The sequence below is a fragment of the Ranitomeya variabilis genome, chromosome 4, assembly GCF_051348905.1.
Source record: "Ranitomeya variabilis isolate aRanVar5 chromosome 4, aRanVar5.hap1, whole genome shotgun sequence".
Classification (NCBI taxonomy): domain Eukaryota; kingdom Metazoa; phylum Chordata; class Amphibia; order Anura; family Dendrobatidae; genus Ranitomeya; species Ranitomeya variabilis.
In genome coordinates this window covers 451760813-451785309 of record NC_135235.1, presented here as the reverse complement: position 1 = coordinate 451785309, position 24497 = coordinate 451760813, and the positions used below count along the sequence as shown (strand labels likewise).

The 24497-nt window shown below is 41.2% G+C and overlaps 1 protein-coding gene across 8 annotated transcripts in view; it reads right to left on the bottom strand.

Annotated features, from left to right (window-relative positions):
* The window catches only part of PTPRT (protein tyrosine phosphatase receptor type T), a 469258-nt gene that overhangs the window by 203875 nt on the left and 240886 nt on the right, over positions 1–24497 (bottom strand). For all 8 annotated transcript variants that reach the window (XM_077251539.1, XM_077251545.1, XM_077251540.1 and 5 more), the window contains exons 5-6: positions 16309–16424; positions 14797–14971 (exon numbers count right to left, since the gene is read on the bottom strand). In XM_077251539.1, the coding sequence (XP_077107654.1) occupies positions 14797–14971; positions 16309–16424 (291 nt within the window). The remainder of the gene's footprint in view (positions 1–14796; positions 14972–16308; positions 16425–24497) is intronic.

Here is a 24497-nt window from a genome sequence, read left to right as displayed (position 1 = left end):
TTGATAGTCTTGATATTTCATTGTACCCTGTACAGATTCTAGACACCCTGTGCCAGATGCAGCAAAGCAGCCCCAGAACATAACAGAGCCTCCTCCCATGTTTTACAGTAGGGATAGTGTTCTTTTCTTGATATGCTTCATTTTTCCATCTGTGAACATAGAGCTGATGTGCCTTGCCAAAAAGTTCCATTTTTGTCTCATCTGTCCATAGGACATTCTCCCAGAAGCTTTGTGGCTTGTCATCATGTAGTTTGGCAAATTCTGGTCTGGCTTTTTTATGATTTTTTTCGACAATGGTGTCCTCCTTGGTCATTTCCCATGAAGTCCACTTTGGCTCATACAATGATGGATTGTGCAATCTGACACTGATGTTCCTTGAGCTTGAAGTTCACCTTTAATCTGTTTAGAAGTTTTTCTGGCCTCTTTTGTTACCATTCGTATTATCTGTCTCTTTGATTTGTCAACAATTTTCATCCTGTGGCCACATCCAGGGAGGTTGGCTAAAGTCTGAATAATATGTGCAACTGTAGTCACAGGAACATCAAGCTGCTTGGAGATGGTCTTATAACTTTTACCTTTAACATGTTTGTCTATAATTTTCTTTCTAATCTCCTGAGACAACTCTTTCCTTCGCTTCCTCTGGTCCATGTTGAGTGTGATACACACCATGTCACCAAACAGCACAGTGAGTATCTGTAGCCCTATATACAGGCCCACTGACTGATTCCAATATTGTAGACACCTGTGATGCTAGTTAGTGGACACACCTTGATTTATCATGTCCCTTTTGTCCCATTATGTTCAGGGGTATCATCATTTCTCTCCAGGCCTATTTCATGAGTTTTATTTTTTTTTCTATTCTGTGGAAGCATGGTTGAAAAGCAATGTCTGACTTTCATTTGTATCGATTTTTTTATTTATTATTACCTTTGTCAGATTCAAGTTATTTCTGTGACCGTTGTGGGTTTTTCTGTCATTAAACAAGGGGTGCCAACAATTTTGACCATGTGTGTATATGTATATATTGTGGTAGATTGGCCCGCTCGTCTGCTCACCAGGTAGACGCAGTAACATTTCTCGTTTGAATCACTTACTGGTTTATTAAAAAGGTACAACATGACCAGTGCAAAGTTAAGCAAAATAAACACGGCCTTTCTGGCATAAAAGGGAAACAAATTATAACATATAGCACAGTCTATGTGGCTTCGGGAAACTGCCTGCTCAGGGAAAACAACAAGGTTCACCATTTGTAACCATAAATACAGCTCTGGAGCTCTTGTCTCCAGGTACACCGAACGCTGAATGATTCAGAAGACCCAACCCTGAGGTGGAGATATGGTGAACAGCTTCCTACTAGTGATGAGTGAATATACTCGTTACTCGAGTTTTCCCGAGCACGCTCGGGTGTCCTCCGATTATTTTTTAGTTTTCGTTGCCGCAGCTGAATGATTTACATCTGTTAGCCAGCATAAGTACATGTGGGGGTTGCCTGGTTGCTAGGGAATCCCCACATGTAATCAAGCTGGCTAACAGATGTAAATCATTCAGCTGAGGTGAGGAAAACTAAATCTCCGAGCACTAAAAAATACTCAGAGGACACCCGAGCGTGCTCGGGAAATCTTGAGTAGCGAGTATATTTGCTCATCACTACTTCCTACCCATTCTTCAACCGTCTCAAAAAAATACCCCAGTCCTTAACATAGCCGATTAACTCCTCTCAGCACTTAGTATGCTGGAGCATTTTCTCCAGGCTCATATCACTGAAGCTAACACCCTCGTTGATACATATCTCCCCTCCAGTACTTTACCAGTGACCTTGTCACAATAGTTAGCTTTAGTATCTGTGTTTTTGTATGCTCAGCATTAGCTCTGCTTTAAAAAATAAGACAAGATATAGGTTTTGCTGATTCTGAGAAATTGCTTAAGCCTTGTGACATAACAAGATTATCATATGATTTCATTTAGTCACATATTAGATATAATCTTTTTCTTAGATTTCAAATCTAAGCAGTACGAAAGGGTATTGTCTGAAAATAACCTTTTTTAAGGTTTAGGACCGCCACATGGGCAAAAATTATTACTAAGTAAGTCTTGTCTTTTTATTATATGACACCTTCATTTGGTAGTGAGGTCACACTTCATCCTTTAGTTACCCAATAAAAGCCTCCACCTCTATCAGCAGTACAGTATACCAAATAATTCAGCAGTGTATGTACTTGTCTCCGATCAATCACCGCCCTGATTTGGACAACCCCGGTAAACTGGTGAGACCCTTGCATTTCCCTTAAAGCGCTCCCCAATGAGGGTATTCCACAACAGTATGAACTGAGTAATTTTTTCCTTTGCATTGTCACTTATGAGAATTTAACACTTTCTGCCTGATTTCCCTACACATGGCAACTGATTCCCAAGCAGTGGGACACCCTTTTTGCTAAAAATATTTTCGGGTGAAATATTTTAACAAAAAGCGATAGTTTATAACTATACTGTTCTGTATGATTTGTAGACTTCTAGACACACAAGAGTGGTGCTCGAAAACTAAACTCTAGGCCTGCATGTCTCCAGGCTGACATTTTACATAAAGTACATATTGCATTGATAATACATACACACATTAGTGATGTAACATGTAATGTATAATGATGCAGAATGTCTATTCGCTAATAATGAACACTCTGCTCTGTATAATGCTCTCAATGCCACTAATAAATAAAAGATGTGATTTTTATGAGTCTTCTTCATGGTTGTCTCGCAGGTCCACATTGCGCGTCTCTAGAATAATACCTGAATAATTATCTCCACTGAGAAATAAAATGATCAATAATTGATTGTATTGAGCTGCACCTGAGCTGAAAGTGTGTTGGAGGCAGCGGAACTGCAATTAATTGTGTGAATATTTAGGTAAATGGACATAAAACATCGGGGAGAGACACCGGATACACCGAGGCCCAAGAGCTGCAGAAGGGACCAGGACAAACTGTTCAAAGTAGAACATGACAGCTGCTCTCTAAAAAAATATGCTTGAAAAAATATTATTGACCGGGGAGAAAAGGAGAAGAAAAGTTGATTTCGGAAGATTGTCGCTGCTGGTTAACACCTCATTGCAGAGCTGTATACTCGTGGCTAGTGCAAATGTAGAAATGAATAAACTAATACAACATTCAAAATTAAAGGAAAATTCAGATCTCATCAAATAAAGAAGTTCTAATATATTTATTGCCTCTTCCTGCAGATCATTGAATAGAAACCCTACAGAGGGAAAACCTTCTTTGTGCACTTATGTATACACATTCATTTACCTGAATAACTTTTATTGTTTGGGGGGAGAGATTGAAGTGTTCAATTCAATGAATGCAAGCAGAGATCGTGAAAAGCATGAGAAATGAATATGCAAAGTATACTTGAAAGCTGCAAAACTTTACATGTGCAGTGAACAAGCTTGACTTAAAGGGAATCTGTCAGCAGCAGGTTTATGCTTTGTAATGTAAGAGCAGAGACCTGGATTACAGTGATGTTTCAATTACTGGGCTGTTTCAATACAATCAGTGTTCTATGAGCAGGAGATTATCACTATAGACATCTGGCCTCATGCATTCTAGCCTAACCACGCCCGCAGCACTGATCATCAGCTTTCTGTCACTAAACAATGTACACAGAAAGTTGTGGTGAGGGAGAGTTATCACAGCCGAACAACTAAGCTCTGCTAAAACTACAGCAAAAAAAAATAACTATATCATAACTGCTGCACCCAGTAAACGAAATGATACATCGCTGGAATCAGGGTCTCTGTCCCTACCCAATTCTGCTCTCACATTACATAGCAAAAACTTGCTCACAGATTCCCTGTATATGAATGGTAATATTTATTGTGCTAATATGTTTTTTCTTCCATTACATCTTTGAGATTTTTTTTTCAGAGTGATCACTTAAAGGGATGGTCTGAAAAACAAATTAATTTTCACCCTAATTGGCAATCTATATAATGCCATAATCTAATCTATGTATTTTAATTAAAAAGTCCCTACCATTGCCTCACTGTGCTAACTGGCTTATTCTATGTTTTTACTTCTTCATATTTTTATGATGCTTTGTTTGATAATCATAGTACATGCTGTGATATGCAAACAAAGCGAGGGCAGAGGCTGTGGTCACTGCTACTGCCTCTGCCACCTCCATAAAACAAAAGTGTCATCAGTGACGCCTGTTTCAGAAACTGGGCTAGTCCTTGAAACAGGCATCACTACAGGGACAGTAGAGCACGGACTGGGCTAGTTCCTGCCCTGCTGAGCATGCATCAGTTGTCAATTCAAACAGATGCTCTATAGATTCTAGTATGCACAGCGACAATGCGCTCTCTCGCTAACTCTGATCAGAAGTAATGAGCAGACCAGAGAGCGGATGCTGTAACAATACACGTCACTTGTGGCGCAGTACTGATTTCTGTACGTTGGATATTCTTACAATGCACCGACAGTGCGCTTCTCTGTTGGATATTTACTCCTGCTCAGAGCCGGCAAGGAAGTGCACTGTCACTGTGCATATTGCACAGTGACAAGAAACTACTGAGCATCTGTTGGAATCGAGAACCAACGCATTCTCAGTAGTATATGTGTAATATATACAAAACATTTTCATTTAGAATGGTGATCAAATGTAAATCAAGACTGTAGGATAATTACAGGGCTCTTGGACTAATTAAAAGCGCTCACTATTTATAATATATAAACTGCTAATATTACTATGCGAATCAGCATTGAGAGACAGGTAAAGAGTGCGATGCAGTCATGTGATTCCTAAGTATTCAATAAAAGTACATGTGCTGTCCAACTTGTATTCAGACAGCCAAATTGCCCTGAATGTTGATCTTGGCAAATAACTTTTCCCCTCTTAGATGGACAAATATTTCAAGAATAGCTTCACTACTGATTTTGTAGAGGCACACGAAAGAAGCACTCCCATCAAAGTTTGCATCCTCTTAATATATTGCAATTATTATATTATATAGCACTGTGTATTTACAATTGCTCATTTTGCACTTTTACCGAGTTAATTATTTTTTTCCCCATTAGGTCTATGACATCCCATGATTAATAACTGACTAGCTGAATCCTTCTAAGTTCTATTAAGAAACAGGAGGTCAATTTTCTCTGCACAAGTCATGAGTCACTGCAAAAGTCTATGGGGGGGAAGGAGCAGAGCAGCTGGATCAACAGTTAAAGAGGGAAATGAGTCATGCAGGGACAAGAGACTTCCTGTTTCTACATAGAGCAGAGAAAAGAGAACAATTAGCTGGGTAGAAATGAGAAATTGCAAGTACACAGTGCTATATCATATGATGACTGCAATATATTAAGAGGATAAAAACTGTAACCTAATTTATTGTGAATATGAAAACATAAGAAAAGTGGTCATGTGAGAGTCCGCAAACTGTTAGCCACTAGGTGCAGTGATTTAGCAGGTGTGAATTAAAAAAACAGGCTTTTGGGCACTGCTTCACATTAGTCAATCAATGAAAAACAACCTAGCTAGAAAAGGGAACAGTGAGAAAACAGTACATTTTTCGGTATGGGGCCCAATGTCTAAGGGTTAGTGTTGAGCATTCCGATACTGCAAATATCGGGTATCGGCTGATATTTGCTGTATCGGAATTCCGATACCGAGTTCCGATATTTTTGCGATATCGGAAATCGGAATCGGAAGTGTGCGGTGCGTATGGTTCCCAGGGTCTGGAGGAGAGGAGACTCTCCTTCAGGCCCTGGGATCCATATTCATGTAAAAAATAAAGAATAAAAATAAAAAATATTGATATACTCACCCCTCCGGCGGACCCTGGCTCTTAGCGGTGCCTCCGTTCCTAAGAATGCAGGGAGTGAAGGACCTTCGATGACGTCGCGGCTTGTGATTGGTCGCGTGAGCGGTCACATGAGCGGTCACGCGACCAATCACAAGCCGCGACGTCATCGAAGGTCCTAGTTCACTCTGCATTCTTACGAACGGAGGCAGACGCTTGGACCGGTGAGAGCCGGGGCCGTCAGAGGGGTGAGTATATCAATATTTTTTTATTTTTATTCTTTATTTTATACATGAATATGGATCCCAGGGCCTGAAGGAGAGTTTCCTCTCCTTCAGACCCTGGGAACCATTCCGATATTTTGTGTCCCATTGATATGCATTGGTATCGGGTATCGGTATCGGCGAGATCCGTTATTTTGCCGGTATCGGCTGATCCAATCCGATACCGATACCTTTGCATATCGGAAGGTATCGCTCAACACTACTAAGGGTATGTTTCCAGATAAAGGATTGATTCAGGATTTGCTGCGGATTGGACGCTGCCTACAGCCGCAGCATCCAATCCGCAGCGTCCAGATGTTACAGCATAGTGGACGAGATTTTATGAAATCCCGTCTCTACTATGTGCGCACGGCCGCATCCGGCGGCCATGCCTAACCGGACGTGCGGTGCATCTTTCCAGACCGCAGCATGTCTATCTTGCCGAGACGCTCCTCCTCTACAAGATAAATAACCCAGTCTATTAATATGATGCGGTGATTCCACATAGTTCAATGAACACATGCGGAATCACCGTGCGTACAACATGGGTTGGTGCTTTGGGCAGAGCAGAGTATCTGCTGCATCCAAAGCGCAGAGATTACGCCCTGTGGAAACATTGCCTAAGGCAGTCTCATATTCATTCTATGTACCTAAAGGACTAGTAAAAGGAATATCCTCTGTATTTCCTAAATTAAATCTGACATGTCAAGAAATGCAATTTAGCTGCTGATATAGAGGTAATCTGCAGATAACTTGTGCTTAAATTCTGTTTGTCTAGCTAAAGGGAGAAAATGAAGTTTTATTCTCCCTGTAGCTGCGGTCCAGTCATGTAGGAAGTGCAGGTGAGTGCATTTCTGTCACTGCTCACTACACAGAAGGTGCACTGTAGTTACTCCCTGGTACTTTGACAGCCTGCTCTGCAGTGTGAGCGCAATTTGTGTACAGAACTAGCTGTCAATCAATGTGCCAGAGAGTGATGGTCATAGCATTGTGAACGCTGACAGAAATCTCCCTCTGTATCGTGAGCAGTGACTGTAACCACACCTTACACAAGTCCATGCGCCTGGAGTGAGTGGTAATAGGTAGGTTACCCCGATATCTGCAGATACATAGTGATTCTGGACACATCAGGTTCGCTTTATGGAGTAAATGGAACAATTATGTTTTGTGTCACAAGATAATGAATTCAGATTTAGATGGGTTTAGTAATATGTTGTAGGCAGTGGGCATGATGCATGATGTAATTCTTGACATAATACCAACACAAATCTTAATAATCTAGCATTATATTATGTATGAGTCTCATTCTCTACAAATGAAGAATGGTTTAATCAGACTTGTACACCTTCCTTTTTATCTGGAGCATTGTCTTTCTCTGTGATTGAGAACAGATAGAGGAATTTATGCCTAACATTTATAACGCCAGCAATAAATTAAACTTTAAAGAAAAGGGCCTGCAGATCTCATTTTTATTGATTGAATGATTTGATAGGACTAGTGTGATAGATTAATCTATTAACCCTATCATGAAATGGGATTTTTCCAATTTTTGCTTTTTTGTTTCTTCTTCCCCTTCTTCCAAGAGTCATAGCTTTTTATTTTTTCCATCCCTAAAGCTGCATGAAGGTTTTTTTTTTTCAGGTCCAGTTTTAGTTTTGAATGGCACTATTTACTTTATAATGTAATGGACCAAAAACAGTAAAAAAATCCAAGTGGTGTAAAATGATAAAAGTAAAATCCGCCATTGTTTTTTGTGCTTGTTTTTATGAATGTTATCACGCAATAAAAAATATTTAGCAATATGATTCTTAAAGTCAGACTTTTATGGACATAACAATATCAAATATGCTTATATTTCACTTTTTTATTTCTTTGATTTTTGACTGGGAAAAGGGAAGTGATTTTGTTTACCTTTTTTTCTGGTCCCCTTAGGGAACCTGTGATCATTTGTTCACACTAAGCTGTCTGCAGTGCGCTTGGGGGTTCTGTCTGATCCACTCTACGCTTCTGTGACCATCCGAACTAACGAACAAAATCAAACTAAACTGAAGTTCTCCTATGCTACCCAGCCACAGACTAGGCATAATGGCAGCAAAGGCCTTTCTAGGGAGGTTCAGGTAGGGCATCTGCACTGGGCGCAGCTGACAGGGGGAGCCATCGGGCAACCTGATGCCGCAGTCCGAGGTGTTTCCCAGCGGATGCATTTTGCCGCCCTGACATTGGGATTCGGCCATTCTCTGAGCCAGCTGTAAAAATATCTTTCAGAAGTGAGTAAAATTAAAACCCTGGCAGCTGGCACTTCTGGGTCAGGGTGATGTTGGGTCATGTGATCACACATTTTGTGGAATAACCATGATTTTTAGTCACAGCTTTCATGCGTCTTGGCATGCTTTTCACCAGTCTTTCACACTGCTTTTGGGTGACCTTATGCCATTCCTGGCGAAAACGTTCAGCAGTTCTTTGATGGCTTGTTGTGACTATCCATCATCCTCTTGATTACATTCCAAAGGTTTTCAATGGGGTTCAGGTCTGGAGATTGGGCTGGCCATGACAGGGATTTGATGTGGTGGTCTCTTAATTTTTGTCAGAGCTGTATAGTTGAAAAGGGGTTAATATTCCTCATAGAACATTTGACACTTGCCCCTTGTGGCACGTAAACTGTTATGCTATATGACAACTACTGTACGGCCAAGTCTCTATAAGTTAAAATGGTTGTCTCATGAAGACCACTTTTTTTTCTATTTGCCCTATTAAAGACCCCAGCCAGTAAAAAACAGCTGCACTCAATCTGTAGTTTATTACATTACATGGTTGACCATTTTTTTATATTATTTATGACTCTTGCAGGAGAAATGTAGGGCCAACTGCGGCTTTCCTGGCTGTAGTAATTAATCTTAGGACTTCTGAAGATTGGCCTGACCAGCCTTAATTTATTGTTTTAATTTGTTCTCTTTGTAAAATACACCTTTAAATCAATGACTTGAAGAAACAGATGACAAAGCTACTCTATAAGTCTTTATTATGCATCAGCTAGATGAACTCCAAATCTTAAATCTTTACTGTCCTTCCTTATCAAAGGGCTACCTCCAATTTTTCTTCCACAAGGTAGCTGTCTTGGAGAGAAACCAATGTATGTGGCCCTCACATATTTACGACAAGCCGATATCAGGGCGAAATCTACAATCCCGTTGTTTATTGGATTTTCCTGGTTATTTCTTGACCTTGTATTACAGAGATAGTGCCTAGCAGAAAAGAGTTGCATTGCCTACTTCTCTTGTATTTCACCTCTTGTAGTCTTGTAGCTAGAGTTCCATATGGCACAAAGTTATGACATTTCTCGAAATACCATCCATAATTGTGAGGATTTTTTTTGTTTTAGCTTTTAATGAGAGAAACTATCATGTGGAAATCTCTTGTTGGGGCTGAGTGACGCCTGTCTCTTTGTCCCAGCTGTGCCCCACCTCAGGGTTTCAAAATTAAGAACAAGTTCACAGATCCTAACTTAATCCTAGGGGGTTTCCACAGGGCCGAGCTCTGTAAAGTGGAAGAACCTTCCTAGCGGCTAACGATCCTTCAAAGACTGTCACTGTATCACAGATGAGACAAATTGACTCTTTCACAACTTCTAGTATGTATTAAAGCTTATATGTTAATATATCCGTGAAACATCTCATCACATAACTCAGCCTCGCATGTCTATTTTTCTATTAATAAATCAGGAGGCTGCTCTACAAGTCTTCTCCTGGTTGACTGTACTGTCTATGATAAAGCACGCTCCTATTTTCTATCTACTTAGCATCTAACTCTTTAAGTCATAATTATTCATACCCAGATAAAATGGCTGCATAACTCATAGAGGTGGAAGGAGACACAGTCCTGCAAGCTGAATATGAATGAATTCACAACTAGCATGATAAATCTGACGAATGATTATGCTTTTTATTTATGGTACCATGTAAACAAAGGCAAATCTTTAAGAAAAAAATCCAAAGCTCGTCATGAAGACATCTCCTTTCGAAATGTACTATTAAAAGGGATATTCTAATGCTAATTAAATAGCTTAAGTTAGTTATCAAGCACGACAGTAAGCAAGTTTGCAAAAGACTTTCTTTTTCTATGTGCCATAGTTCTCCTGCTATGAGAGCATTCGTCAAAGATTGTTTACAGTTCATTGCAAAAGAGATTAATCATCACATCCTGGTCCAATGTGGGTAGTAGTTACATTCTAGGCTGAGTTAACTCTTGAGATCCTAGACAGCTATCTGAAGCCCACTGATTTCTTTACAGTAATTAGTTGCTCACCTCCCTCTCACTTTCTGACCTTTCAAGCATGTAAAATCACAAGCTCCACCAGATCTCCTAACCACTGCTCACTTGAGCTGTGGATTTGTTCAAAGGCTCTGGTGTTTGTGTAAGCAAATATGGTCATAACAGTGTAGACTTCAGAATGAGACACTGACTTACTTGAATAAGTCACATTGGCATATCAAGGACAGCAGAAGGTCAAAGCTACTGAACCAAAACTGTCAATCAAGAAAAAGTACCCCACAATAAGCAAGTGAAGAGACTGGAGAGCTGTGTGTTGCCTAATACAAATATTAAGAATAACCTTCTTGAATGTATGTGGTCATATTAGACAGAAGGACCCATCGCTCTATGTATTACTCGGCTGGTCCTTCATTTGAAAAAGGAATTAACATGAGAATCAAACAAGCTTTAGGGCATTGCCCCCTTTTTTTTGAAAAATGTTTAATGGACATGATTTTGTGGAACTTATATAAAAAATATATACCGTAAGTCTTCCAAGTTATCCTCCTGCACTTATTAGTGCAGATCTCTTCAAAGATTGCATAGTTTTCATATTCTCAAAATTGCAGTTGATGGGGGTGAATGTGATCAAACCTGTCCGTCCTCCTCAAATGGAGAAACATGTGGTGTTGTAGATGCTATGTTCAGGCTGATGGACATGTTTGATCTCATGCTACTGCATCCATTGATATTTTCTATACAAGAAATATACAACCTGTGAAGAGGGCGACACTAACAAACAGGAAACATTTTACAAAGGAGAAGAAGAACCTTTAATACCTATATGGTAGTGCTACAAAATCAAATCCCCAACACATTTGTTAAAATTATGATAAAGTGAACAATCCCCTTAACTGTAAATCTTAAAACCAAGAGATTAATTATACCCTGTACTGGGCATTTAGGAACCTATTATATGACTCCAAAATTACCATGCTTTAAAGGGCTACATCTTATTTGGACATAAGTAATGATTTATTTATATCCATCGTATAATTGAGCAACATAGCATTCCTCTGGGAGAGTGCAGTAGACGTGCTATAGAAGGAAAGTGTAATAATGTGTGCAAAGAACAGTGAAGGCGAAACATTTGAGGCAGAGAAGAGACTCTGGACCGCATTAGAGAAGCTAATTATATTCATCTATATTAATCTTTCCAAAGGTTGTACACAATATTATGCTGAAAACGCCAGATAATATGGAGAAAAATCCTATGGAAAAACCTATTGGGCAATGTTTAGTCATATTTTTCTTTATGTGAGCTTGGGGAAGTATCATATAATGCCAACACATTTCACAATGCTTGCAAATAATGAACACATATAAATAGTAAAGAGAACCTATAGGGACAATTTTACTACTGAAACTAGTGACATAGCTGTAAAGGTCTTAGTACAACAATACAAATGATACCAGCTTTGCAGAAATTCACTAACCTTGTGATGAGAAGTCGAATTTTGAATTCACATGCGAAATACTTCATTGGGGACATGTTAATGTCTTCTAGGTGTATTGACACACCCAATGCACTTCCAGGCTAATTTGCATAGGACTTAAAAAAGTAATTCAACTTTATTTTTGTTTAATTATCTTTCAGCCATTGCACTGTTTTTGTCATATACTTCATTATCTCATTTTACCACCTTCTCTCTCAAACGCCAATCTGCAGGGTGCTGTGTTAATGTCCAGTTTTTTTGCATTTGTTGAAGCTTTTTTCAACAACTACTTGCCAAGATCCGTATAATATATTCACAAAATCAGAGTACAACAATTTCCCTGCCTGAGTGGGGAGTGGGAAGTGATGCAGAGAGGCTCAGAGATGGAAAATACCTTACTCTGATTGTTTGAATATAGCATATGAATCTTACTGAGCAGCAGATGAAAGGAGCTTCTAAAGAAGCAGGGTACTGAAGCAGCACTGTGTTTGGGAGGCAAGAAGGCAAAATAATATAATGAGATAAATTACAATGAAATCCTAACTTTGCAATGCCCAGATGATAGTTAGATAAAAAGAAAGTTTAGTTACTCTTTAAAGCTCGAGTTCTCAACCTCCGGCACTTCAGAAACAAGTATTATTTTCATTTTTTGTACAAGGACTTATACAGCTATACCACTAGTTTCAGTAGTAAAATCATACAGCCAGGTTCCTTAGTAATGAAAAATAATACTAAACATGTTGGACTTTGTTGGCAAACTTACATTTTAAAGAGGGTACAGGCAGTGAGAGAATAGGGGCTACAAGTGCTACTTGTCCAGTGGGTCATACGTGAAGGCAAAATAAATAGATTTGCATAACTAGTCTGTCACAGGGTTGAAAATGGGTCTACTATCCGATTACAAAATTTAAACAGTTTGTGCCAAGTTGGAAGTTTACAAAATCCATAGGGTGGTGGGATAACTTTCTATTTGTTGGGTGTTCAACATCTGGGACCCCGACTTATCCAGAGAATGGGACTCTGCAGAGCTCCATCTGTATGGAGCAGACATTGAACATGTGCACCTGCACTTATCTCTTCATGAGACAGCCAGAGATAAGTGAGTACACCTCTAGGCTATCTCTTATGGCTCTGCCTGTTACTTACTGTAATTCTGTTGTTGGGGTAGGTCAGGTCCCAGTGGTTTGACTCACGTTAATGAAACAATTGTAGCCTATCTTATGGCTTGATTAATGTTTTAGTATGGAAGGCCTGTTTAATGCTCTGCTGTCTGTAACTAACATACTACCATTTTTACTAATCTTTCGGTAAATCTATTACCAATCCTCTCTACCTGTGACCAACATTGCCAGGACTGAAGTGTTAGATTAAATCTAAAAGACAGTAGGAGGGCTGTGAGAAAATGAAGACAATAATAATAAAACACAGTTGGAGATTCAAGATGGAAGTGAGAAAGCAGCAGGAGGGAAGGAGGTTTCTAGATACCTGCTGGGACTTACACACTGTCTAAAATAAAGACAACAGGGTCCCAGAGAGAGAGAGAGCAGTAGGAGAGAACCTGGAGAAATGTAGATCTAGGTGATGCTCAGTAGGAGTGAGAGTCAGAAAGGGAATTCTATAGATAGAAGAAAATGTTTAATACCAAGTAAAGACAAATTCCTCTTAAAGAGAAGAATCAATGTACAGTGGGATACATTGAGAACTATTCTGTAGAGGGGAAATGTAGTAAAAAAAACTAATATTGTAAGTATGTCAAGAGTACCAGTGGGACGTCACTTGGAGGGGAGAGTGACTAATGCATTTGAATAAATAGATTACAACTTTCTTAAATGGATTTATAATTCACATTTACCATTGTTCCCTACATCAAGGAAATAGAAATTTTGACTTTAACTGCAACTAAGAAATAAAATGGTTATTCCATGACTAAGTAGGGATGAGGAGGTTTTCTGAAAGCAACAGACAACTCAACAAAGATAACATCATCTATAGGTTCTGTATCCTAATACGTCTTAAAGGGAAGGTGCCATCAAAAAAATTTTTTTCCAGCGATTGAAAAAATGTAAAGAATTGACACTATATTGATGGTTGGAATAGAAAGTGCTGAGATCTTGAAATCTTGGCCCCAATACAAAATCTGTCATGTGGCCCCTAGCTATCATGTACAATTTGTAATACTAGTTGCAGGGAGGTTTTTGGGTTCCCTCAAGTTCTCTACCCCCCAATAGCTATGAGCAGAGCTATGGGTTCAAACCCAACCAAGGCAGTCTATTCATTCCTTATGTGAGGTTCCTCTGAGTAATTCTGGTGTTTCTGGAGAAATAAAAGTTAGATTTTGGTTTTCAGTGGGAACATGAGCAGATTTTAGCATCTTTACAGTGCATATAGTCTCTATGAATTACAAGTAATTAGCAATCAAAATTGAGAGTCCTCAGGAATGTTCCTCTCAGACCTTGTGATACCATAAAACTCCTGATCTGTCCTAATATTTACTGCCACAATGTTCCCCCCTTCCCAAATTGATAGTTTTGCTTCCCGTCACTTGTCTTATTACTGCACTATTCTGTGTTCTGTTGTATATAAATTTGTGGCTCTTCAGATTTTGAGTCAAACTATGCCAGATGAGGACACTTGAGAAGTCTCAAAGGCTTGCTATCTGTCACCATCTTTTTAGTTAGCCATTAAAAGGTATCAGCTGAGGACTCTCTCCACCGGCTAACACAGAACAAGATATATTTTTCCTGTAAGTCATAAATAATAATCATGTTTGCTTTCTTTTCCTGTTTGATGTGAGGCGGTCACTTCTGTTTTTTCTCCTTTTACATTTTAGTTTAATAAGAATGACATTTTAGACACTAAATGTAATTATTTTGTAAAAAGCCAAACAATTGAGAAGTTTAATATAATAATATGATATTTATTGACATTGAATGTCTTCATAAAGAAATGTACCCTTACAATGAGGGCAACTATGAGTTACTTGGTCCTAGATACCCACCTTTAACAATGAGCTCTGCATAGTTGGACACCCCGGAACCTCCAGCTGATCTTAAGACACAACGATACTTGCTTATACTTCGCTGAGAAGTGTCCCCGACGTTGACTGTGGCAGAGAAGCGTCTGTGATTTACCACGCGAGTTACCATGAGACCTGTGTCGCGTCCGTTCCACTGCTGCAGAACAGAGATAAAGGCTCACAATCAGTCACACCGCAGCTAACAGCGGGAAGGTAAGGGCAGCTTGTCTAATCCACTTTTATTTCTGTAAACTTGAAGTCAAAATTGCTGCCTACTAAAAAGAAAAATGTCAAAAAGCCAATTCAGCCATGTTCTGTGATATAGACCAGATTCTTGCTGACTCTATAAATTCAGATATATAGTGTAAACCATTTTGAGGATCAAACTTTTATAGGAGGATTCGAAATGTGGCTACTATTCACATTCAGTGGTCCTTGTTCCTGGACTTCAGGAAAGAGGTGACAGCAGAAATTCAGCCACTATTGCGAATGGAGAACTTGGGATTTGCATTATTGATGACGGTGTTGGTAGATGTGTTTCCGCCAACGAAACATTAATGATAGATCATTTTATGGACTGAAAATTATAGGGTAAATCTAATAAGACTGACATTTTACACATTAGTCTTAAAAACAGGAAGACTGTACCTCTTACTAAATTTGGCGCATCTTTTCCTATCTGTGTGCCAAAAAGTTAAAAGTATGGAGGCTTTACTCAACATCCCTTTAATCTTGTGTAACCATTAGACCCACTTGCTAATATTTCAGTTTTAATGGGGTAAGGGGACCCCTGTACAGGTTCATCTAGTTAAAATCAATGAAGTCTAAACATCGATCATCTGACAAACAAGAAAAACGCTCGTTCCTCGGGTGAAATGATCTTTTGAACTGCACGAAAGATTATCATTTTTGTCAGCCCATCGTCCTGTGTAAACAGGTATTATGGTGTCGAGGACAATGGCAGCTTTTGCGCACACAACGATTCATTACAGATAATTCAATGTGTATTGAAGCAGTTGATCGGTGATCATTTAGTGCACCAGGGTGTCCCACGTAAATGACCCCTAGCTGAATCTAAGGTTGTTGCAAGGGTGGCTAAGCTACATAGTTTTTCTTGCATCTACTATAAGTTGTATATATTGTAGCCACACTAGATCTTTCTGTCCTGATTAGTGATGAGTGAGTGTTCCGTTACTCGAGTTTTCCGAGCATGCTCGGATGCTCTCCGAATATCTTGGGCGTGCTCGTATATTATGTTTGAGTCCCCGCAGCTGCTAGACAGCCTAAATACATCTGGGAATTCCCTATCAAACGGGCAATCCCTGCACGTATTCAGCCTGTCTAGCAGTCGCAAATCATGCAGCTGCGGGGACGCAAACTTAATCTACAAGCACGCCCAAGATACTCGGAGATCACGCAAGCATGCTCGGAAATCTCGAGTAACGAGCACACTCACTCATCACTAGTCCTGATCTTACTTATTATCTTTCATACCTGCAGCCACAGCTTATCGTGTTGAGACCATTTCCCTCCAGCGATGCACTGAAATGTGGCATTCTGCCCAACATTCACCTCCACATTTTGCAATCGTAGAAAATGGGGAGCGTTCCCTGAACACAAAGAAAAAAGATATCACAACATTAGTGTGGGGACCTTTAAAGTAACAAGCAAACAGTTTCCTAGCTGAGTTTAGTTATTAGCAGACTAAACGTATAGCTGCTGTCTGCACAGCCTCCTAAATGAGCTACAGGCGGAGAATTACTGCTCATTCTGTGAGTGCCTGGCACCATTTCAAGGCAACTATAAAAAGATCAGAGAAAAGCAAAGGCATTTATAGAAATGTCAGGGACAAGCCTCTTATCTGTTTCTTCTACACATACGAGGACACGCACCTTAAATACAGTCATCTGGATATATAGCGTAGCTCTTATTTTTCACATCTTCCTACCGTATAATGCAATATAGCCATATGTGAGAACTTATGACCCGGTCATTTTCGTAATGTACTGTTACATGACAAACAGAGGTTGGAATGTTCCTGAAAATCATTACGAGAGCCAAGTAGTGGTGGGTAGGGAAAGTTATTACTACTATTATTTGGTAATTCAAAAGAAAATTGTTTTTGTGTTTCCCAGTTGAACTCTTGTGACATTGATGAAAAAGCGATGGCATAGGTTGGGTGCACAAGTCTACGGTTTCAGCCCATTGAATTCAACAGATCACACTCGCAGACCTTCCGCAATGTGCACGGTGCTGAGTTGTAGCAATGCTGTTCTTCAGGGCAAAGATTCAGTTCAATGCCCCATCCCTGTATTTAAGTACCTTGGATAGCGGCAGAGTGGTTTGTTGCACTTCTACCTCCTAACAAAAAATACCTAACTCTTTATTCACACATCAGTAGTTTTGATCAATATTTCAACAGTATTTGAAAGCCGAAACCAGGAGTGTCTCCAAAACATAGAACAGGTGACAATTTTTCAATTAAAGTTTTTCTCTGATTGCTCCTCACTTGGCTTTCACATACAAGCACTGATGCAAAATACTAACCAAATACTTAGCATGTGAATAAACCTTAGGGCTCGTTCACACGTTCAATATTTGGTCGGTTTTTTACCTCAGTATTTCTAAGCCAAAATCAGGAGAGGAACAAACAGAGGAAAAGTATAATAGAAACATGTGCACCACTTCTGTATTTATCACCCACTCCTGGTTTTGTCTAACAAATACAGATGTAAAATACTGACCAAATACTGCTAGCGTGAATATGCCTTAAAGGGATCCTGTCAGCAGGATTGTGCACAGTAACCTACAAACATTGTCAGGTTGATGCCATTATACTGATTAAAATGATATCTTGGTTGATTAAACTCGTCTTGTGGTTGCTGTATATTCTTTATTTTAAGTGTTGAGTTAATGATATGCCCGTGCTCTGGGGCGGCATGTGGGGGATCTTCATGTGGTGTTCTGATTAGGTATTCATTATGGCTTCTGACAGGTCACTGATCCCTCAATGTCCTGCCCCCTACTTTACATAATGAATATTATATAAATAAAAAAAATCCTCTTCTGCAGGCAGGTGCCGAAGGCGGTGCCTGCGCTGCACCAGTTACCTGTCAGAAGCCATACTGATGAATACCTAATCAGAGCACCACATGGAGACCCCCACAGGCTGCCCCAGAGCACGAGCATATCATTAACTTAAAAGTGAAAATAAAGATTAAACAACAGCCAAAAAATGGATTTCATCAACCAAGGTATCATTGTAATCAGTATAGCATCCCCGACCTGACACTATCTGTAGGTTACTGTGCACAATCCTGCTGACAGGTTCCCTTTAAGGCAAATATTTTGCCAGCCCAATCAAACAACTCTCCAAACATAGACCCCAATTCATCAAGGAGTTTTAGCTAGCATTCTGGCATAAAATTCCTGAAAATGTCAATTAATTTTTGCGCAACTCAAAGTTACACAAAAACTTGCAGACTTTTGTCATTTTTACACCAATTTTGGCCAGTTCCACCAACTTTTAGAAAAGTAGGTGAGCCTGGTCTGGGAATGGGTATAGCAAAACCAGACTGACAAATTTAGATTAATTTGCGCCACAAAAGTTGCCATAAATTATGCTAGAAATGCACAGCAGCTCCTGGCTGGAATAACATTCATGGCAGTTGTCAGATCCATCAAATTCATTACAGGGAATCTGTCACCCCCAAAATCGAAGGTGAGCTAAGCCCACCAGCATCAGGGGATAATCTACAGCATTCTGTATCCCCCCCCCCGATGTATCCTAAAAGATGAGAACAAGAGGTTAGATTATACTCACCCAGGGGCATTCTACTGAGGTCCGGTCCGATGGGCGTCGCAGTCCGGTACGGCGCCTCCTGTCATGATCTCCATGGCCAGAGAACTAGCATAAGCCTCAATAGGAACAAGCTCTTGGAAGATGTAACTATACTGACCATGAACTAAACCTACCGCATCATCTAGAAGTAGCCAGGTAGCATGTCCTACTTTTTATCCCTATATGCCCAGCGCCGGCCGGAGAACTAAATAATGCTAGCAGAGGGAAATATAAGACCTGACTCACCTCTAGAGAAATGCCCAAAAAGGAGACAGAGGCCCCCCACATATATTGGCGGTGATATGAGATGAAACAACAAACGCAGCAGGAAAATAGTTTTAGCAAATTTGAGGTCCGCTTTCTAGATAGCAGAAGACAGAAAGCATACTTTCATGGTCAGTAGAAAACCCTAACAAAACACATCCAGAAATTACTTTAGGACTCTGGCATTAACTCATAATACCAGAGTGGCAATTCCTGATCAACAAGAGCTTTCCAGACACAGTAACGAAACTGCAGCTGTGAACTGGAACCAAAATACAAAAACAAAACATGGACGAATGTCCAACTTATCTAGTAGATGTCTGGGAGCAGGAACAAGCACAGAGAGGCTTCTGATAACATTGTTGACCGGCAAGCATCTAACAGAGAAGCCAGGTTATATAGCGACACCCAGATCTAATCAGAACAGGTGAACAGGGAAGATGATGTCACAAGTTCAATTCCACCAGTAGCCACCGGGGGAGCCCAGAATCCAAATTCACAACAGTACCCCCCCCTCAAGGAGGGGGCACCGAACCCTCACCAGAACCACCAGGGCGATCAGGATGGGCCCTATGAAAGGCACGAACCAGATCAGAGGCATGAACATCAGATGCAGTGACCCAAGAATTATCCTCCTGGCCGTATCCCTTCCACTTGACCAGATACTGGAGTCTCCGTCTGGAAACACGGGAGTCTAGGATTTTTTCCACAACGTACTCCAACTCACCCTCAACCAACACCGGAGCAGGAGGCTCAACGGAAGGCACAACCGGTGCCTCATACCTGCGCAATAACGACCGATGAAAAACGTTATGAATAGAAAAGGATGCAGGGAGGTCCAAACGGAAGGAAACAGGGTTAAGAATCTCCAATATTTTATACGGACCGATGAACCGAGGCTTAAACTTAGGAGATGAGACCCTCATAGGGACAAAACGAGAAGACAACCACACCAAATCTCCAACACAAAGCCGAGGACCAACACGACGGTGACGGTTGGCAAAAAGCTGAGTCTTCTCCTGGGACAACTTTAAATTGTCCATCACCTGCCCCCAGATATGATGCAATCTCTCCACCACCGCATCCACTCCAGGACAATCCGAGGATTCCATCTGACCGGAGGAAAATCGAGGGTGGAACCCCGAATTACAGAAAAACGGGGACACCAAAGTGGCAGAGCTGGCCCGATTATTGAGGGCGAACTCCGCCAATGGCAAAAAAGCAACCCAATCATCCTGGTCAGCAGACACAAAACACCTCAGATATGTCTCCAGGGTCTGATTAGTCCGCTCGGTCTGGCCATTAGTCTGAGGGTGAAAAGCAGACGAAAAAGACAAATCTATGCCCATCCTAGCACAGAATGCCCGCCAAAATCTAGACACAAATTGGGTTCCTCTGTCAGAAACGATATTCTCAGGAATACCATGCAAACGAACAACATTTTGAAAAAACAGGGGCACCAACTCGGAAGAAGAAGGCAATTTGGGCAGGGGAACCAAATGGACCATCTTAGAAAAACGGTCACACACCACCCAGATGACAGACATCTTCTGAGAAACAGGCAGATCTGAAATAAAATCCATCGAGATGTGTGTCCAAGGCCTCTTAGGAATAGGCAAGGGCAACAATAATCCACTAGCCCGAGAACAACAAGGCTTGGCCCGAGCACAAACGTCACAAGACTGCACAAAGCCTCGCACATCTCGTGACAGGGAAGGCCACCAGAAGGATCTTGCCACCAAATCCCTGGTACCAAAAATTCCAGGATGACCTGCCAATGCAGAAGAATGTACCTCAGAGATGACTCTACTGGTCCAATCATCAGGAACAAACAACCTATCAGGCGGACAACGATCCGGTCTATCCGCCTGAAACTCCTGCAAGGCCCGCCGCAGGTCTGGAGAAACGGCTGACAAGATAACTCCCTCCTTAAGAATACCTGTGGGGTCAGAGTTGCCGGGTGAATCAGGCTCAAAACTCCTAGAAAGGGCATCCGCCTTAACATTCTTAGAACCCGGTAGGTACGATACCACAAAATTAAACCGAGAGAAAAATAATGACCAGCGCGCCTGTCTAGGATTCAGGCGCCTGGCGGTCTCAAGATAGATCAAATTTTTGTGGTCAGTCAATACCACCACCTGATGTCTGGCCCCCTCGAGCCAATGGCGCCACTCCTCAAACGCCCACTTCATGGCCAAAAGCTCCCGATTCCCAACATCATAATTCCGCTCAGCGGGCGAAAATTTACGGGAAAAGAAGGCACAAGGCCTCATCACGGCGCAGTCAGAACTTTTCTGCGACAACACTGCCCCAGCCCCGATCTCAGAAGCGTCGACCTCAACCTGAAAAGGAAGAGTCACATCAGGCTGACGCAACACAGGGGCAGAAGAAAAACGGCGCTTAAGCTCCTGAAAGGCCTCCACAGCATCAGGGGACCAATTAGCAACATCAGCACCCTGTCTAGTCAAATCGGTCAATGGCTTAACGACATCCGAAAAACCAGAAATAAATCGACGATAAAAGTTGGCAAAGCCCAAAAATTTCTGAAGACTTTTAAGAGAAGAGGGCTGCGTCCAATCACAAATAGCTTGAACCTTGACAGGATCCATCTCAATGGAAGAGGGAGAAAAAATATATCCCAAAAAGGAAATTCTCTGAACCCCAAAAACGCACTTAGAACCCTTGACACACAGAGAATTAGACCGCAAAACCTGAAAAACCCTCTTAACTTGCCGGACATGAGAGTCCCAATCATCCGAAAAAATCAGAATATCATCCAGATACACTATCATAAATTTATCCAAAAAATCGCGGAAAATATCATGCATAAAGGACTGGAAGACTGAAGGGGCATTAGAAAGACCAAAAGGCATCACCAAATACTCAAAGTGGCCCTCGGGCGTATTAAATGCGGTTTTCCACTCATCCCCCTGCCTGATCCGCACCAAATTATACGCCCCACGGAGATCAATCTTAGAGAACCACTTGGCCCCCTTTATGCGAGCAAACAAATCAGTCAGCAACGGCAATGGGTATTGATATTTAACCGTGATTTTATTCAAAAGCCGATAATCAATACATGGTCTCAAAGAGCCGTCTTTTTTTGACACAAAGAAAAAACCGGCTCCTAAGGGAGATGACGATGGACGAATATGTCCCTTTTCCAAGGACTCCTTTATATATTCTCGCATAGCAGTATGTTCAGGCACAGACAGATTAAATAAACGACCCTTTGGGTATTTACTACCCGGAATTAAATCTATAGCACAATCGCACTCACGGTGCGGAGGTAGTGAACCCAGCTTGGGTTCTTCAAAGACGTCACGATAATCAGACAGGAACTCAGGGATTTCAGAGGGAATAGATGATGAAATGGACACCAAAGGTACGTCCCCATGAGTCCCCTTACATCCCCAGCTCAACACAGACATAGCTCTCCAGTCAAGGACTGGGTTGTGAGACTGCAGCCATGGCAATCCCAGCACCAAATCATCATGTAGATTATACAGCACCAGAAAACGAATAGTCTCCTGGTGATCCGGATTAATACACATAGTCACTTGTGTCCAGTATTGTGGTTTATTATTAGCCAATGGGGTGGAGTCAATCCCCTTCAGAGGAATAAGAGTCTCCAAAGGCTCTAAATCATACCCACAACGATTGGCAAAGGACCAATCCATAAGACTCAAAGCGGCGCCAGAGTCGATATAGGCGTCCGTAGTAATAGATGACAAAGAGCAAATCAGGGTCACAGACAAAATAAATTTAGACTGTAAAGTGCCAATGGGAACGGATTTATCAAGCTTTTTAGTACGCTTAAAGCATGCTGATATAACATGAGTAGAATCCCCACAATAGAAACACAACCCATTTTTCCGTCTAAAATTCTGCCGCTCGCTTCTGGACAGAATTCTATCACACTGCATGTTTTCTGGCGTCTTCTCAGTGGACACCGCCAGATGGTGCACTGGTTTGCGCTCCCGCAGACGCCTATCGATCTGAATGGCCATTGTCATGGACTCATTCAGACTTGCAGGCACAGGGAACCCCACCATAACATCCTTAATGGCATCAGAAAGACCCTCTCTGAAAGTAGCCGCCAAGGCACACTCATTCCACTGAGTAAGCACAGACCATTTACGGAATTTTTGGCAGTAAATTTCAGCTTCATCTTGCCCCTGCGATAGGGACATCAAAGTTTTTTCTGCCTGAAGTTCCAAATGAGGTTCCTCATACAGCAAGCCCAAGGCCAGAAAAAACGCATCCACATTGCGCAACGCAGGATCCCCTGGTGCCAATGCAAAAGCCCAATCTTGAGGGTCGCCGCGGAGCAAGGAAATCACAATCCCAACCTGCTGTGCAGGGTCTCCAGCAGAACGAGATTTCAGGGACAAAAATAACTTACAATTATTTCTAAAATTCTGAAAGCTAGATCTATTCCCTGAGAAGAATTCCGGCAAAGGAATTCTCGGCTCTGATACCGGAGCATGAACAACAAAATCTTGCAAACTTTGTACTTTCGTGGCGAGATTATTCAAACCTGCAGTTACACTCTGTAGATCCATTATAGACAGGTGAACATAGAGCCATTCAAAGATTAGAAGGAGAGAGAAAAAAAAGAAAGACTGCAGCATAGACAGACTGGCAAGTGATCCAATTAAGAGCACACTAACTACTAGAGAAAAAAAAAAAAAAAAAAAAAAAAAAAATTTTCAGCAGACTTCTTATTTCTCTCCTTTCTCAGCCAAGGATTTTAACCCTTTAGTGGGCCGGTCAAACTGTCATGATCTCCATGGCCAGAGAACTAGCATAAGCCTCAATAGGAACAAGCTCTTGGAAGATGTAACTATACTGACCATGAACTAAACCTACCGCATCATCTAGAAGTAGCCAGGTAGCATGTCCTACTTTTTATCCCTATATGCCCAGCGCCGGCCGGAGAACTAAATAATGCTAGCAGAGGGAAATATAAGACCTGACTCACCTCTAGAGAAATGCCCAAAAAGGAGACAGAGGCCCCCCACATATATTGGCGGTGATATGAGATGAAACAACAAACGCAGCAGGAAAATAGTTTTAGCAAATTTGAGGTCCGCTTTCTAGATAGCAGAAGACAGAAAGCATACTTTCATGGTCAGTAGAAAACCCTAACAAAACACATCCAGAAATTACTTTAGGACTCTGGCATTAACTCATAATACCAGAGTGGCAATTCCTGATCAACAAGAGCTTTCCAGACACAGTAACGAAACTGCAGCTGTGAACTGGAACCAAAATACAAAAACAAAACATGGACGAATGTCCAACTTATCTAGTAGATGTCTGGGAGCAGGAACAAGCACAGAGAGGCTTCTGATAACATTGTTGACCGGCAAGCATCTAACAGAGAAGCCAGGTTATATAGTGACACCCAGATCTAATCAGAACAGGTGAACAGGGAAGATGATGTCACAAGTTCAATTCCACCAGTAGCCACCGGGGGAGCCCAGAATCCAAATTCACAACAGCCTCCTATCTTCATACGATGACGTCCTTTTCTTGTCTTCACGCTGTGACTCCGGCGCCGGCGTACTTTGTC